This window comes from Psittacula echo (assembly GCF_963264785.1).
Source record: "Psittacula echo genome assembly, chromosome: 5".
Taxonomy (NCBI): domain Eukaryota; kingdom Metazoa; phylum Chordata; class Aves; order Psittaciformes; family Psittacidae; genus Psittacula; species Psittacula echo.
The window spans coordinates 89,091,919-89,108,169 of NC_137739.1; the positions used below are offsets into that span (position 1 = coordinate 89,091,919).

At 47.0% G+C, this 16,251-nt stretch overlaps 1 protein-coding gene across 5 annotated transcripts; it reads left to right on the forward strand.

Annotated features, from left to right (window-relative positions):
- Positions 1-2,118: 2,118 nt before the first annotated feature.
- GATD1 (glutamine amidotransferase class 1 domain containing 1) lies at positions 2,119-9,136 on the forward strand (the record flags this gene model as incomplete). Of its 5 annotated transcripts, none has more annotated exons than XM_080619642.1 (8): positions 2,120-2,224; positions 3,210-3,286; positions 3,550-3,655; positions 4,771-4,878; positions 6,023-6,117; positions 7,128-7,221; positions 7,953-8,064; positions 8,493-9,136. In XM_080619642.1, 8 exons carry the CDS (start codon positions 2,167-2,169, stop codon positions 8,494-8,496), a joined length of 654 nt encoding a protein of 217 aa, XP_080475768.1. The 5 variants fall into 5 exon arrangements, with proteins under 5 accessions (XP_080475765.1, XP_080475768.1, XP_080475766.1 ...); XM_080619640.1 differs by having other exon boundaries at positions 8,567-9,136; XM_080619641.1 differs by having other exon boundaries at positions 8,570-9,136.
- Between the last annotated feature and the right edge of the window lie 7,115 nt (positions 9,137-16,251).

Genomic DNA, 16,251 nt, shown 5'->3' on the forward strand with positions numbered 1-16,251 from the left:
AGGAACTTCCAAGTATTTCCACAGCCTATGGATCCAGAACACACTTTAGGAGAGGAGACTGATTGGCAGATGGTTGAAGAGATGGACCAGCAGCCAGCCCAATGGCACGAGCTACATTTCCTTTAGGAAAGCTGACAATTAGGTCCTTTCAAATAAATAAACAGGAATAAAGGCAGAATTGTGCTGTCTTCAAGGTGTATTTATCATTTTATAATGGCATTTTCACTTTGTAATACATGGGGAACCATTGAGATAAATGTATGGAATTAAAGGGGATGAAAAACGTGAATCCTGAAACTGAACAAGGTTTGGAGAAAATACAGAGCCAAAAGCAGTGAAATCTGCACCAAACAAACATGTTCCTTAAGGAATAATATCTTATTGAAGATACAGAGCATACACGAAGGGCGTAATCCAGACCAGACAGGAAGGTTGGGAAGCACAGCTTTGGAAAGGCTTTGGGTCGCTATTTACTTTGCAGTTCTGATGCTCATTTCAGTGGCTCCAGGAAATGACCAAGTCCTTCATCCATGGGTTTCACCCATCATCTTTTTCAGTAACCATTCTGAAGGATCCACATGTGTTTTGTACCATCCCATATAACGTAATTAATTGTAGGATTAGTTCAGGGGTGTGAAGAATCATAGAATCATAGAATAGTCAGGGTTGGAAAGGACCTTAAGATCATCAAGTTCCAACGCCCCTGCCATGGGCAGGGACACCTCACACTAAACCACGGCACCCAAGGCCTCATCCAACCTGGCCTTGAACACTGCCAGGGATGGAGCATTCACAACCTCCCTGGGCAACCCATTCCAGTGCCTCACCACCCTCTCAGTAAAGAATTTCTTCCTTAGATCCAATCTAAACTTCTCCTGTTTAAGTTTGAACCCGTTACCCCTTGCCCTGTCACTACAGTCCCTGATGAAGAGTCCCTCCACAATGTCCTGAGGTTCTTCATCCCAAGGGTGCGAAGTATCAAAAGCAAAACTTGAGAGAGAACTTAGAATAGCTTCAAACCAGCTTAAGCCAATAACAGATGAAGCCAGAACCGTAAAAACAGCTTGGGTTCATCACAGAGCCAGACTGGTTTGGGTTGGAAAGGACCTTAAAGAATATTAAATCCATCACAGCTTCTCTGGGCACCCTGTGCCAGTGCCTCAGCACCCTCACAGGGAAGAGCTTCTGCCTAAGAGCTCATCTCAGTCTCCCCTCGGGCAGGTTCAAGCCATTCCCCTTGGCCTGTCCCTACAGGCCCTTGTCCCAAGCCCCTCTCCAGGTTTCCTGCAGCCCCTTTAGGCACTGGAGCTGCTCTAAGGTCTCCCCTTCAGGAGCCTTCTCTTGTCCAGGCTGCCCCAGCCCAGCTCTCTCAGCCTGGCTCCAGAGCAGAGCTGCTCCAGCCCTTGCAGCAGCTCCGTGGCCTCCTCTGGCCTTGCTCCAGCAGCTCCGTGCTGCTGCCCCAGAGCTGGATGCAGGATGCACAGGGGGTCTCAGGGGGGTTGTGTTCCTCCTTATCCCATGTGTCAGGAACACAGCACCACTGGAATAAACTGTGGTGGTTTGGGCTTTGGGCGAAGATGCAGTGGTAATTGGCTGAGGAGGGACATGGGGAGTTTAGAGCATGAGGTGTGGAGCCCGGTTCCGCAGCTGGATGCTGGCATTGAAAACCAGCAGACATTTCATAGGATCATCATGGTTTGGGTTGGAAAGGACCTTAAATCTCATCCAGCTCTGGACAGGGACCCCTTCCACTGGAGCAGCTTGCTCCAAGCCCTCGTGTCCAACCTGGCCTTGAACACTGCCAGGGATAGATCATCCGGACATGAACGCCTGTTCATTCCCAATCCTCACCGCGATGTCACCCGCTCCCCCCCTCTGCGGTGGACGGTCCCTACAACAAGTCCTCAGTGGTTCCGCCCTATTTAATGAGGTAAAACCTATCAATACAGACATAACCCCCCCCGGGGCACGCAGGGGCGGGACGCGGCACCAGCTGCCCCCCATGATCCGCTCCGATGGGTCCCAGGGGTTTAAAGGCTCCGCGGCCCCACCGGCCCCTCAGCCTGGATCCTCTGTTCCCTTCCCTCGGGCTCTGCCGCTCTGCGCATGCGCGGACCTATGAGGAGACGGGCGCCACCGCCTCCCCCCGCGCGGGCGGCCGCCGCCATGTCGGACCGGCTGGGCAAGCCGAGCTGCCTCATCGTTGCCAGCGCCGCGGCCGCGGGTGAGACGCTCTTTGGGAGGAAACCCCCGGTTCTCCGGGCCCCGTTCCTCGCTTCGGCGTGGCGCCGGTGCGCGATCCTCCGGCCTGCGGGTCCCCTGTTTCCATCCCCCCTTCCCCGCCTCAGGCTTGTGTGGCCGGTCCCCTGCGTGCGGGGCCTGTGCCTCGCCGTGTGTGGGTGCCCTGCTGAGAGCAGTTCATTGGAAAGGGGCTGGGAATGGTGGTGGATAATAAGGTAACGGTGGGCCGTTGATGCCAGGAGGAACGAGAGTGTCCTGGGTGCATGAGGAGTAGTCCAGGGGGTGATGCTCCCCCTCTGCTCGACTGTGGTGAGGCCGCATCTGGAGCACTGTGTCCATTGCTGAGCTTCTCAGTACAAGAAAGAAAAGGAGAGGGTCCAGGGGAGGCCACAAGGATGCTGAGGGCTCTGGAGCATCTCCCTGATGAGGAGAGGCGGTGGGAGCTGGGCCTGGTTAGCCTGGAGGGGAGATCTCATCAGTGCAGATCGATAGCTCAGCGGCAGGTGCAGGCAGCGAGCTCAGTGGTGCCCCGCACCGCTTGTGCAGCTGTGTTGTGCATAGATGTTTGCCCTCCATAAGTGTGCACCTGCAGTGCACATCTGCACGTGTGCTGCTCTGCACAGCTGTGCTGCTCAATACCTCCTGCTCTTCCCCTCTGTACCTGCTGCTGCCAGAGGGGCTGCTAAACTGTGCTTCCATGTGTATGGACCAGGGTGAAACCAAACTCCCTTCCCTTTGCCCACGCTGGACACCCAGAATACCTTCCTCATATGTTTCTCGACACACAGCTTACCTGTAATGAAGGCTTTTAATTCCTGATACCTTAAAATAACCCCCTGAAATTACTGAGAGCTTCAAAGATGAGCAGGAAACCAAGCTGATGTACTTTGCTAGATAAAATTCCCTTTCTGTGGCTGGGATTGAAGTGTGACTGTTGCGTTCTGATGTTGTTGGACTCTGTTTTTCAGGTGTGTCAGCCCAGTCCTTCCTTCACTGCTTTACACTGACAAGTTCTGCTTTTAATCTGCAAGTTGCCACTCCTGGGGTAAGTAAAAATGAGCAGTTACTGTAATTTCAGCCTGAAACCAATTGATACACTGATTGACAAGAGAGTTATACTAAGTCTTTTTGAGGAGTGTTTTATTGGCTTTATAGGTTATTGGGCTCTTTTTAGTTTTGCTTTCTTAATATTGAAGTGAATGAGTGTTTCTTGTATGGTTCTGTCATAGATTGAATCCCAGACTGATTTGGGTTGGACGGACCTTAAAGCTCATCCAATTTCAACCCCCTGAACCATGTTTTCCCTAGGGAAAGCCAATTGATTTTGTGGATGTGAATGAGAGCAACATGCGCTGGGTCCAGGACTTCCGCATGAAATCCTATGCCAGCCCTGCCAAGCTGGAGTCCATTGATGGTAAGAGCTTTACTGTTCACCTGTGTATCATCTCCACCTATCAGGGAAACAAGTGCTTCTTAGGATTGGGAAGAGCACCACAGAAAAGGCATAAAACTTCTATTATTAGAAGGAGCCATAGCGATACAGGTTTTTTTTATGTAAGAGGAAGTCCTAGCAACTGCAGTTGTTGTTTTCTTACATCTTGGATTGATATATATTCATATATATTTTTATATATAAAACATATATATATTGTGTGTATATATAATATACTTTTATATGTAGACACAACATATATATTCTCACATGTGTGTATATATATACATGATATATGTTGTTATTTAAATACTTAAGTATTTTGCTAAAACAGACCCTAGCAGACATAGTGGTTTTAAGTTTTGCTCAGGTAAGAATATGTCATTAAAAATCACACAATTCCAGACTGCTTTGGGCTGGAAGGGATATAGAATCGTAGAATCATAGAATAGTTAGGGTTGGAAAGGACCTTAAGATCATCCAGTTCCAACCCTCTGCCATGGGCAGGAACACCTCACACTAAACCATGCCACCCAAGGCCTCATCCAACCTGGCCTTGAACACTGCCGGGGATGGAGCATTCACGACCTCCCTGGGCAACCCATTCCAGTGCCTCACCACCCTCACACTAAAGAATTTCTTCCTTAGATCCAATCTAAACTTCCCCTGTTTCAGTTTGAACCCATTACCCCTTGTCCTGTCACTCCAGTCCCTGGTGAAGAGTCCATCCCCAGCATCCCTATAGCCCCCGAGGTCTCCATGCAGCCTTCTCTTCTCCAGGCTGAACAGCCCAAACTTTGTCATATGTAATATGTAATATATATGTAATGTTAAAGCTCATCCAGTTCCAACCCCCTGCCACAGGCAGGGACACCTTCTACGAGAGCAGATTGCTCCAAGTCCTGTCCTGGCCTTGAACATTCCTAGGTCCTTTGTCCTAAAAAGGACCTTTTTCTGCACATAGGTCATTAAGCTCAACACAGGTTTTGACTTTCTTTGGTGTTGTCTTAATTTTGTCAAATCTGAAATAGGTTTATGGTCAGGCTCTTTTGGTTGTTACTTTTATCACAATGAGTTTGTCCTTTCCTCCTCACCAGGTGCTAGGTACCATGCATTACTGATTCCAAACTGTCCTGGGGCTATGACTGACCTTGCAAACAGTGGGTACCTGGCGAAGATACTGCATCACTTCAGCACTGAGAGCAGTAGGTGAACATCATTAGGTGTTTCGTTAAATAAAATAGTAGTGCTGTGCTGTTAATGCAAGACTGTTACCTTTCAGTGACTTAAAAGTGTTTTCATAGCTGAGGAGTGTTCATGGCTGGAAAGGGCTGCTTTAGAGTTATATATCTTGTCTTTAGAAGTAGCTTCTTTATGTAAAATGCATATAAAAAATACCTGTAGCTTTTTAATGCTCATAGAATCATAGAATAGTTAGGGTTGGAAAGGACCTTAAGATCATCTAGTTCTAACACCCCTGCCATGGGCAGGGACACCTCACACTCAATAGAGGATTCTCTGTCTCACAGTGATACAGAAATGGTGCTCTCCAAGTCAGCGTGATTCAAGATTGAGCCAAATGTGGAGTACCAGGATCATCACTGAGGCTGTAGTTAATCAAGACTTGTGTTTGCCTCTCATTTACCATGTGAGCACTTGTTCTTCTCTTTGACTGGTGCTGTCTCTAGGCTTGGAGTTACCAGCTAGTAAAGCTTTGCAAGACTGGGGCTATTCTGTGGTGTACAGGAGAAACCTTACAGCTTGAGAGAATATGAACTGTGTGGCATAATCTTACTGCAGGAAGGGAACGAGGATGATCAGGGGCTGGAGCACCTCCTGTATGAAGACAGGCTGAGAAAGTTGGAGCTGTTCAGCCTGGAGAAGAGAAGGCTGCTTGAAGACCTCAGAGCAGCCTTCCAGTATCTGAAGGGGGCATGTAAGGATGCTGGGGAGGGGTTCTTCATCAGGGTAGTAGTGTACAGTAGTGACAGGACAAGGGGTAAGGGGTTCAAACTTAAACAGGGGAAGTTTAGATTGGATCTAAGGAAGAAATTCTTTACTGTGAGGGTGATGAGGCCCTGGAATGGGTTGCCCAGGGAAGTTGTGAATGTTCCATCCTTGGCAGTGTTCAAGGCCAGGTTGGACGAAGCCTTGGGTGCCATGGTTTAATGTGAGGTGTTTCTGCTCATGGCAGGGGGGTTGGAACTGGATGATCTTAAGGTCCTTTCCAACCCTAAGTATTCTATGATTCTATGAACATGCTGTAGCATGAAGAATCTCCTTAACCCTCATCTGTATTTTGACTGTTTGAAGATGCTGCTCAAATATGCTTTGATTTTTCTCTCACAGAGCCCATCTGTGCAGTTGGACATGGAGTCGCAGCCTTGTGTTGTGCCACCAATGAGGATAAATCCTGGGTGTTTCAAGGATACAGCCTGACAGGGGTAGGTTGAGCTTTCTCCTGGCTTTTGCTGTGTGTGAGCCTGTGATTTCAGGTGATGAAGCTGATATTTCTCATAATATAAATCATCTGTATGGTACCCTTGATTTATGTGGAAGAAATAGAGAGTTGTCATTGGAAGGGGGCCCAGCACTAAGTGTATGAAGGGATTGTCTCTCCTGTCATGTGGAGCGTGTTTTCCTTCCGATTGTTCAGTAAACAGTCTTGGATGTTTGAAACTGAAGCAATAAAAAGCTGGGGGTGGCTGCTGCAGCTCTCTGCGTTCATTGTTGAGGGCTTTTAAGACTTGCTTTTAGGTTTTGTGGGTGCTGGGGTTAAGTTTTTGTTTCTCAAGGTGCTCTTTCATTTTAAAAGGCAGAGGAAGTTGTAGGGGAAAAAGCTGTTAGTACAGACTGGCTTGTGATTAAAGTAAATACTGTTGGTTTATTTAATATATGTCCTATGTCTGACTTCACAGGCCATTTACATGGCAGTTGTACCTGTGTTCCAGAGTGATGCAAACCTCTCTAGTACAACTTCTGGGGTACTATGGCTATGGAAACCATAAGAAAACTAGTGTCCACCTGTGCCAATAGAAACTGAACTTGGGATTCCAATTTTCTCTCTTAATTTAAGCTGTATCCCATATTAATTCCAAAGCAGGGTACTGTTGTTTGCAAGTAGCACAGCATTTGTGTCCAGATGTTTGTGGCAAGCACCCAAAGGGGTCTGCACTTTCACTGAGTTAATTCTGTGCACACTGCTCACTGTCTGGTTGATGTGCAGGAGTTCCTTGGTGTCTTTCTTGCTCTTTGTTTCTTTCACTTAAGAGTTTTCAGTTTGTCCCCTGTAGAAAATCCATAGAAGCTGATTGTGGTCATTTGGGTTTATGCTTCATTGCTCTCTGATTTCCTATATGCAGCTGGGAGAATTGTAGAGGGATGTATGTGTTGGTTTTGCTTGGCTTTTCCTGTAAAAACCAAGCCAGACTTCCTTCCTTTTGTTCTTTTCCAGCCCTCTGTGTATGAACTAGTCCGTCAGCCTAATTTTGCCAGTTTGTCCATTATTGTGGAAGACTTTGTGAAAGATTCTGGAGCTACATTCAGTGGTATGGCAGTCTCCTGTTGTCCAGGATTATGTTTCATGGCTGCGTTTGGGGAATTAATGTTTGTGTGCTGGTTTTACACAAGACTCTTGACAGGATATCTCATCTTGCATTCCCATTTCATGATAGAAACGAATACTCTTGTGGATTAAGAAATGATGAGTTGGACCTGCTTGAGAAAGCCATGAGGAGGGCCACAAAGATGCTGTGAGGGCTGGAGCAGCTCTGCTCTGGAGCCAGGCTGAGAGAGCTGGGCTGGGTCAGCCTGGACAAGAGAAGGCTCCTGAAGGGGAGACCTGAGAGCAGCTCCAGTGCCTAAAGGGGCTTCAGGAAACCTGGAGAGGGGCTTGGGACAAGGGCCTGTAGGAATAGGACAAGGGGAATGGACTTAACTTGCCAGAGGGGAGATGGAGATGACCTCTTAGGCAGAAACCTTTGCTTCGCTGGTTTTATTGTGGAAAATCTCTTGATATATGCACTTTATCCACCTGGTGTTAATTGTATCAAGGGACCAGTCCTGCTCTCCTTCCATAGGAAGTCTTTCTAGTGAAATCATTTCAGCATTTGTACTTTAATATTGTCCCTGTCTGTTGGAGTTGTTGAACAGCATGTCTGTCACCCAGCAAATCTGGTTGAACTAGTCCTCTTTTGTGTAAATTCCATGGGAGATGTGATGCAGACACTGAGATAGTGTCCACTAACATGATGCCTGTTGCTTTTCCTCCTGCATTTAGCCAGCAGTCCGGATGCTGTACATGTTGTACTGGACAGGCACCTGGTGACAGGACAGAACGAGAATTCCACTCTTCCCGCAGTCCAGAATCTTCTCATCCTTTGCAACGTCAGGTGAGGTCATATGGGAGATACCAACTAGGGACAGGGTAGTGGTGAGCAGCTCTAGTGTCAGCAATATTGTCCCAAAAGAGTATTTTTTTCCCCTTGGTTAAGTGCTGAAGTGTCATCTGTGTTTGCAGGTGGTTATGTCTTTTGGTAAATAGCATTTGTGGTTATTAAAAGGTAAAATGGGTTGGGAAATGCACAGCCGTATATCAGGACTGGTAAAATAAAATGCAGAATAGGCCTTACTAGATGTTTCAGCTACAATAAACGTTCCTTGTGTGTCGTTCGTTGTGCTTTGGCAAGTTACCAGTTGGTCAGCAATTGTTTTAGGATCTGGGAATGAATGGATTTAACTTTGGTGGTGGCTTGGCTGTCTGACTGTCCTCAGGTAGAAGAACACATATAAATAACCACCCCAATCTTCTTTTGTTCAGGTGAATGTGTGTTAGAAGTCCTTTCCTGGCTGTGGACTAACAGGTTGTGTCATGTTTGGATGTGTTTCCTTCAGCAGGAAATGAAGGAACAGGTCTCTTTGCATAGGATGGATGAAGAGCCAGCAGGTTAAGGAATTCCTTGTCTATGAACTGGATAAAACATCCCTCTAAATTTGTCCTGCACTGTGGAGTGGCTGTGACAGTGAAGTAACAGTGTCAGGCTTTGCATAGATGGAAAGGATGAAGGTTGTGACTGAGAACTTTGAAGTCCATCACACTCCAGAAGCAACGATGAAACCATCTTGTGTCTTTGTTGCTGTGTCTTTTTGTTCTGCTTCTTCTCTCTAGACCAGAGAATTTCCAGATGTGGGAATGTCTTTTTAAAGGAAAGTTGGTGCTATGACTTCAGATTGCTGAAGACCTTACTCTGGGTTGATGTTATCCTGATGGTTAGTAACTGCCCCGAAGAGCGCTTGGAACAATGTGAACCATGTGGTGTTTGTGTTTCAGATAGCAAAATCTACTCCCAGAGCTTGACTGAAATGCAATTCCAGATGCAGGGAATTAAGGGAACCACCTTTCATTTGGTTACTGTCTGAACTCTGAATGTGTTGGGCACTTGGATGTGCTCGGAATAGGATGGAAAATGCTCAGCTGTTCTCTGAATAAAGCGGAAGAGGTTGTTTGCAGCAGCTCACGCTGTGGTGATGCTGTTTGCATAATGAGCCCTTGTTTCCTTTGTCTGTTTATGTTGTTGGACTTGTGTTTGAAAAGCCTGCTCAGCTGATTTTAAATGGTCTTCTGATGGCTGTTTCTTCTTTGTGGTGCTTATGTTACGGTGTTTGTTCTCTTGAAATGCTTGAAATTCTTCTGCTTGGCACGTACATTGCAGTTGTCTCTTGCTAGAATGTTACATGAACAAAGGAATTAAAAGTGTAGGCAGCTCATGTGGATTGTGTCTTCTGAGGACCCAACTGTAAGATGCAGTCTGGCCTTCTCTTTCCCTTTGAGCTGCAGTGGGGCCTGCTTTTTGGGCCTGAAGTTGAGCCTGGAATAACCAGCCCAAGAATAGTTTTGGTTGTTGCAGGCTCGAACTTACTAAATCCATGGGGAAGTGGGCATGTGGATGGTTTCCTTCCCTCTTGGAACTGAGGGCAACTTTCTGCAGTGCTCTGAGGGAAAGGACCTTTGCGGTTGCATTAGTTTTTGTCTTAACAGGACAATGGGATGTATTGGCTATAACCAGGCATCAAGCAGGGTCATTTTATGTCTTTTTCTCTAAAAATTTATTTCTTCTGTCTCAAGAAGTCAGAGTGATTTTAAAAGATAATTCACCGTGAAATTTGTTGGGTCTTCCACTGTTGTATTCTGAGTCCAGCTTTAATATTTTTGGCTTTGATAGAAAGAAACATTAGAATTTGAAATGAAAATTGGGCTTTGATAGAAATTCCACTCTCAAATAACTTTGCTAGCTTAAATCCTTACTCCTGACAACACTTCTGAGGGGTTTGTTGGCCTTTGCCATCACGACATCCTTTCCATCAGAGCACTGGAACAGGTTGCCCAGGGGGGTTGTGGAGTCTCCTGCGTTGGAGATATTCAAGGCCCGGCTGGACAAGTTCCTCTGTGATGTACTCTAGGTTACCCTGCTCTTGCAGGGGGGTTGGACTAGATGATCTTTTGAGGTCCCTTCCAACCCTTGGGATTCTGGGATTCCTGGTGCCTACTGAAATATGGGAAGTCATTGTGTTTCTATTGCAGTAGTATTAGGGATTGGGGTCATTTTGTGTTGAACCTGCAGCAAGGAGATGCTCTTTGCCACCCAAAGCTTTATTTCATTAGGGAAGGTGAAATTCCATGTTCTAGGCTCCAGGGGCTGCCTGAGCAGGGATCTTGGCAGGGCTGGAGTTGGATGATAGGGGCCATGGAGGAGATGGGTGTGACTTCTGTGCCTTTGAGGTGAAGGAGCTTTTGCCACACCTGAAGCTGCAAAGCCAAGTCTTGCTTCTGAAGTGGGAAGCTGAGGGGCTACAAGGCTGGATTACCTGACTGTGCTTGTGTGTGACTGTCCATTTCCAGATGTATTGATGTCTGCCCTGAGTCCTGTTTTCAGTTCCTTCAGGAGGAAGTTCTGTCCAGGCTCATCAGTAAGGTGCCAGGTGAACAAGCACTATTTGGAACACTCCAGCCTGTTATTGATTCTCTGTTATACTATTTTGCCTTAGTATGTGGCAGTCAGGACCTCTTGGAGCTGCTGTTTGTGCCTCTGTTGGGAAGTACACTGAGGTGTGAAGTTCTCTGCCTTTCGATTCTTGTAACACCTCCTCCTCCTTTCCATATGGGAGTAGATAAAGAGGAGTTCCTGTGTGTATCTTCCTTCTTTGTCATCACACATACATTTCTCTCTCCTCATAGTCTCAACTGGCCCCAGTGTTGAAGCTGCTCTTGCAAAATAGAGGGAGAATTGCAGGATCCAGAAGACAGTGGCTGGAGAGGTGATGTGTGCAAGTGTTTGTGTCTCCACCTTCCTGATGGGGTTGAGAAGGAGGCTGGCTGGCTGTGGTCCAGCTTCTAGCAACAAAAGCAAAATGACTTCTGTAATGCAGCTCTCATGTGGATTTGTGGCATCTTTAGAAATGACACTGACAAATGGTGATTAATGATGATGATTCTTAAAAGCTCTTGCACAGGGTGACCAATTTTAGCCAAGGATTGGAGAAAACAAATCTGGAAGTGGGAAAAGATCAAATTAAAGTAGAAACCACATGAAGCTGTTCGATGTCAGGCCAGATACATTCAGGACGGTTTCATTCTGTTTATTCGGGAGGGTGTTATGTCAGTGGCTTAAAATATGAAGGCAGCATCCATCATTTTGGCTCATTGTTCGACTTCTACAGTCCATACAGGATTAATTGCACTTAGTCAGGAATGATCCATAGAGTTTAGTTAGATCTATTGAGTTAAACCATTAAAGTTCTTGTTTAGTTCTCCAGAAGAGCTTTCCATGCAGCAGGAAACCTCTTTTCAACCACACATCAGGCTATTTGTGTAACTCCTATTTATTTTTAAAGGGTTGAAGTCTGGGTTTCAAAGGCCACAGCATATCCATAGCTTGGGGTGCTGGAGCATCCATCCCTCCTTTAGTTCCATGCTCATTCTGTTCCTCAAACGTAACACTTGGCATTTTTTTGTTACTTTTATCTTTTGCTTTAAGTTATCTACATCAACTAAACCCATGAAGTGATGTTACAGAATGAGTAAGGATTTTTGGGTATCTTGCAGCTGAAACTTCCTGTGTGAAGAACTTGAATACCTCAGCCTGTATCTTCTGTACCCTGTGTGCTGAGCTTCCTTCCTGGTTGACCTGAGAAACCAGGCTGAAGTATCACACCCCAGGCAGCTGAGTAGGTTTGGGTTTTAGCACTTGGTTTAAAATGTTATGCCTTAAAATGGTGTGTGTTCTCCTCTCTGGTTAGGAGAACACAGATGCTCAAACTGCTCAAGTTAAAAGGCTTTTCTTACCTGATTATATCTAAGAAGACTGTAAAATAACAGCAGCTGGGGTTGGGGGCATTAGCTTAGATGAGGAATGTTGCTTCTTGTTGCCTCATGTCTGTTGACCTTTATCAGTGCCTTAGCTTGTGGTGCTGCTTTACCAACCATGTGTGCTAATCTTTAGCTGAAAGTTAAATTGAATGTTAAGACACGTGTTTATGCTCCATCTAGTGATGTGGGCTAGAAATGCGGTGTAACTGACTTCTAACTGGTGAGGAAATGGGAGTTGTAGAATCATGGAATGGTTTCGGTTGGAAGGGACCTTAAAGCTCATCCAGCTCCAACCCCTGCCACAGACAGGGACACCTTCCACTAGAGCAGCTTGCTCCAAGCCCCTGTGTCCAACCTGGCCTTGAACACTGCCAGGGATGGGGCAGCCACAGCTTCTCTGGGCACCCTGTGCCAGCGCCTCAGCACCCTCACAGGGAACAGCTTCTGCCTAAGAGCTCATCTCAGTCTCCCCTTGGCAGGTTAAAGCCATTCCCCCTTTGCCTGTCCCTGCAGGCCCTTGTCCAAAGCCCCTCTCCAGGTTTCTTGTAGGCTCTTGGCATACTTAGCACATGATGTGTATTGGTTTTCCCCTCTACCTGGCTTGAGGGTAGCGATTGGAACAGCCACAGGGAGGACAAGCTGCTGGTGGTGCTTGCAAATGCTGAGCATTCCACTGTCTCTGTGGTCAGCTGCTTCCAGAGGGCTCTGGCATTTCAGCCACATGACAGGCCCTTTTGTCCCAGAGCCAGAACCTGCTTCTCAAACAGATGGAAGGCTTCAAATTCTGGAGATTTTCAACCCACACAAGCCCTGATTGTTTCAGTGCTGTGCTCTGGGGTGCTTGATGCTCTGATCCCATGAATGAGTGTTAGCAGCCAGGCTGATTTCCATAGAAATCTCTTCCTGGAAACATCAGCTGCTGCTTTGTTTTATTTAAGGAACCACACACACAGGGTTACATCTTGTCTGGGCTGGATTCATGGGAGCGTGTTCTGTTTTCCTCTGTTATAGGCAGACATAGAAGTATCTGCTGGAAGCACCAAAGTATGATGCTGTATCATGTGATACATGGAGCAGAAACCTTTGTGGGATGAATCCAAAGGGACAAGGGGCTCTCTCACAGGATTTATCCATAGGATAAGTTTTAACAGCTTACAGCTGTAAAGAAACATTCCTGTATTGCACTCCCATAAAGGATTTCTTTACCAAGAAATGTGATCTCAATTTTGATCGTTACATTAAGTTCAGTTTTGCTGCTAACAGTAATGAAAATTTCTTTGTATTTTGACCAACCTGATGTTTAATGGGCAAAAAGAGATTGAGTGACATGAAAGGTGATGAGGAATGGCCAAATCCCCAGCAGCTTAGCCTTTGATCATGAGTCCATGATCTGGTCTGATCTGATCCATGATGAGTCTGATCCATGGCTCTCCTATAGCTTGATGCTGTAGCTGCCATCAGCAGAGGTAGCTTGGATCCTCTGAAGCCAGAGGTGTCAGACAGCTTGGGCAGACTTCTGAGGAGAGGAAGTGTCTCTTCAGAGCACTTGACAAAGCATTTGCTTGTTTTAGGGGATCCCTTACAGGATGTTTGAACTCTGTCCTCATTGCCGTCTGTAGTGAATGGTTGTGAGTCATGGTAGAGTCCATTGGTGGATTAAAATGTTTAAACAGGTTCTTTTCCTGCAGCTCCCACAGGATAAAAACAAGGAAGAAAAAACTGTGAACCTTCTGCTTTCTTCACCTTAGGTGCTGTGTGATGAGCCCTGCTCTTTCATCCTGGGTACCAGAGTGCTTTTGTGTGTTGCTGATGGATCAGCCCTTTTGGCTTTGTACAGTGTTCTGCCAGTTCTGAGCTGCCTTGCAGATTCTCACAGCCACAGCAGTGACACTTAACTGAGGATCACTGGGCTGTGCTTGTGTGCTGGCCCTGAACAACAGCAGTGAGCCAAAGGGGGTAATTCCAGTAGGATTGGAGTGCCACAACTCCTGTAAGAAGTTGCCTGCCTTCTGCATGTGTCACCCCCCTGCCCCAGGAAGCTGTACGTGACTGTTGGGCTGTGTCTGAATGCTGTGGACTGCACAGAGTACCCTCTGCTTTCTGGAAATCCTGCATTTCCTTAGGTAAACCTGTGCTGAAGGCTGCCCTGAGTGTGTGGATGTCACAGGACAAATGGGAGACCCCTTTGCAAATACTTGCTCTGTGTGATCTGAATCCATCTGAGCTCAGGCGGTACCCTACACCCAACAGTAAAGTGAAACTGAAGTCCAGACCGCAAAGGTGAGCTCGTAAACTTCCTTCAGTTAACGCAGAAATCAAGTTTGAGCAGCAGAGCCCCCAGTGACCTCTGACAGTTGTCACCCTGACAGTAGAGTGGCTGGGTCAGCCTTCGGAAGAGAAGGCTCCTTAAGGGGAGACCTGAGAGCAGCTCCAGTGCCTAAAGGGGCTGCAGGAAACCTGGAGAGGGGCTTGGGACAAGGGCCTGCAGGGCCAGGCCAAGGGGAATGGCTTTAACCTGCCAGAGGGGAGACTGAGATGAGCTCTTAGGCAGAAGCTGTTCCCTGTGAGGGTGCTGAGCCGCTGGCACAGGGTGCCCAGAGAAGCTGTGGCTGCCCCATCCCTGGCAGTGTTCAAGGCCAGACTGGACACAGGGGCTTGGAGCAAGCTGCTCCAGTGGAAGGGGTCCCTGTCTGTGGCAGGGGTTAGGACTGGAGGAGCTTTAAGGTCCTTTCCAACACAAACCAGGCTGGGATTCTGACTTGTCCCTTGGCTGTACTTAAGTTCAGTTTCCTTTCAGCAAGATGACAATTTTCTGTTAACAGCCTGTAACGACTCCAGTGATGTAGATCCCAGGGCAGGCTGTGACTTGCAGGGACAGGTCTGATGCTGTGTCACCCAGTGCAGGGAGGTGGGGCCTGGGCAAAGCTTTTAATGCCAGCCTGACTTTGAAAGGGGAAAGGTGATCTCCCTCCAGAGAGCTTGTTCCACCCTGGCCTGCTGGTCACTGTTACCTCTACCTGTAGAGCAGAGGGGTCTCCATCGGTCCCCTGAGATGGCTTCATCACCCTCTGGCAGACAGGCACCTGGGAGTGCAGCATCACACACATCTGGTATGGTTGTTATCAGACCCGTATCTGATTTGTGAACACGGAGCTGATGCATGCAGCATCACACACATCTGGTACGGCTGTTATCAGACCTGTATCTGATTTGTGAGCACAGAGCTGCTGTCACTTCAGTTGAAGCAGCATTTCCCAGGCTCTTATGGCAGTGTTGTGTTGTGACAGTAGTGCTGCTGTGGCATGCTGCTGTCAGTGATCAGATGTTCCCTTGGCTTGTTTCTCTTGTATTACTCAAGCTGGATACAGTGTGTGTGTGTGTGTGTGTGTCTGTGATAGTGTTGTAGCCTCAGTGCTGCTTCCCCCCCCCTTTTTTTTTAAGAGATTAACTTCAGGCAACAGTTGCTTGTGTCTACATCTAAACAGGAACCCTGTAGCATCAATTAGATTGGAAAGAAACTTTAAGGTAAGTCCAACCATTCCCCAGCACTGCCAAGGCCACCACTAAACCTTGTCCCCAAGTGCCACATCTTTTAAATACCCTCAGATATGGTGGCTCCGCCACTGCTCTGGGCAGCCTTTTCCAGTGCATGACAACCCTTCTGAGGAAGAAATGTTTCCTAATACTTAGTCTAACCCTCCCCTGGCCCAAATTGAGGTCACTTCCTCTTGTCCTATTGCTTGTTCATATCTGTTCTTGATGGAATAGGACCTATATAAACTGATAAGAGAGACTGAGTAAGCCTTAAGAAAATACAGCATTGAATCTCATCACATGCAGCCCAACTTAATTGAAAGGCCTATAATTGGTAAATGCTGCATTAGGATTAGGTCATTCCTGAGGAAGGCAGCCACAGAGCTCTTCCTCTTTTCCAAAAGCAGCAGCTTAAGGGCAGCGAGGAAAGGATGACAGGAAAAACCCAACCCAAAGCAACCCACAAAACACAATCGCCTCATTTGTGGAGCAGAGTTGGCAGCAGTTCCGTGACTGTTGCATAAAGAAAAGCAGTAATTCCTCCAAAGACAATATACAGAGCTCTTAACAGATGATCTTGAGCTGTAGCCACATGTTTGCTCTGTCAGCTCAGATTTACCAACTGTCAAGTGCTTTGTTAACTGCTTGAGAGACTTAGTTCTTTCATTTTGAAAGCAGA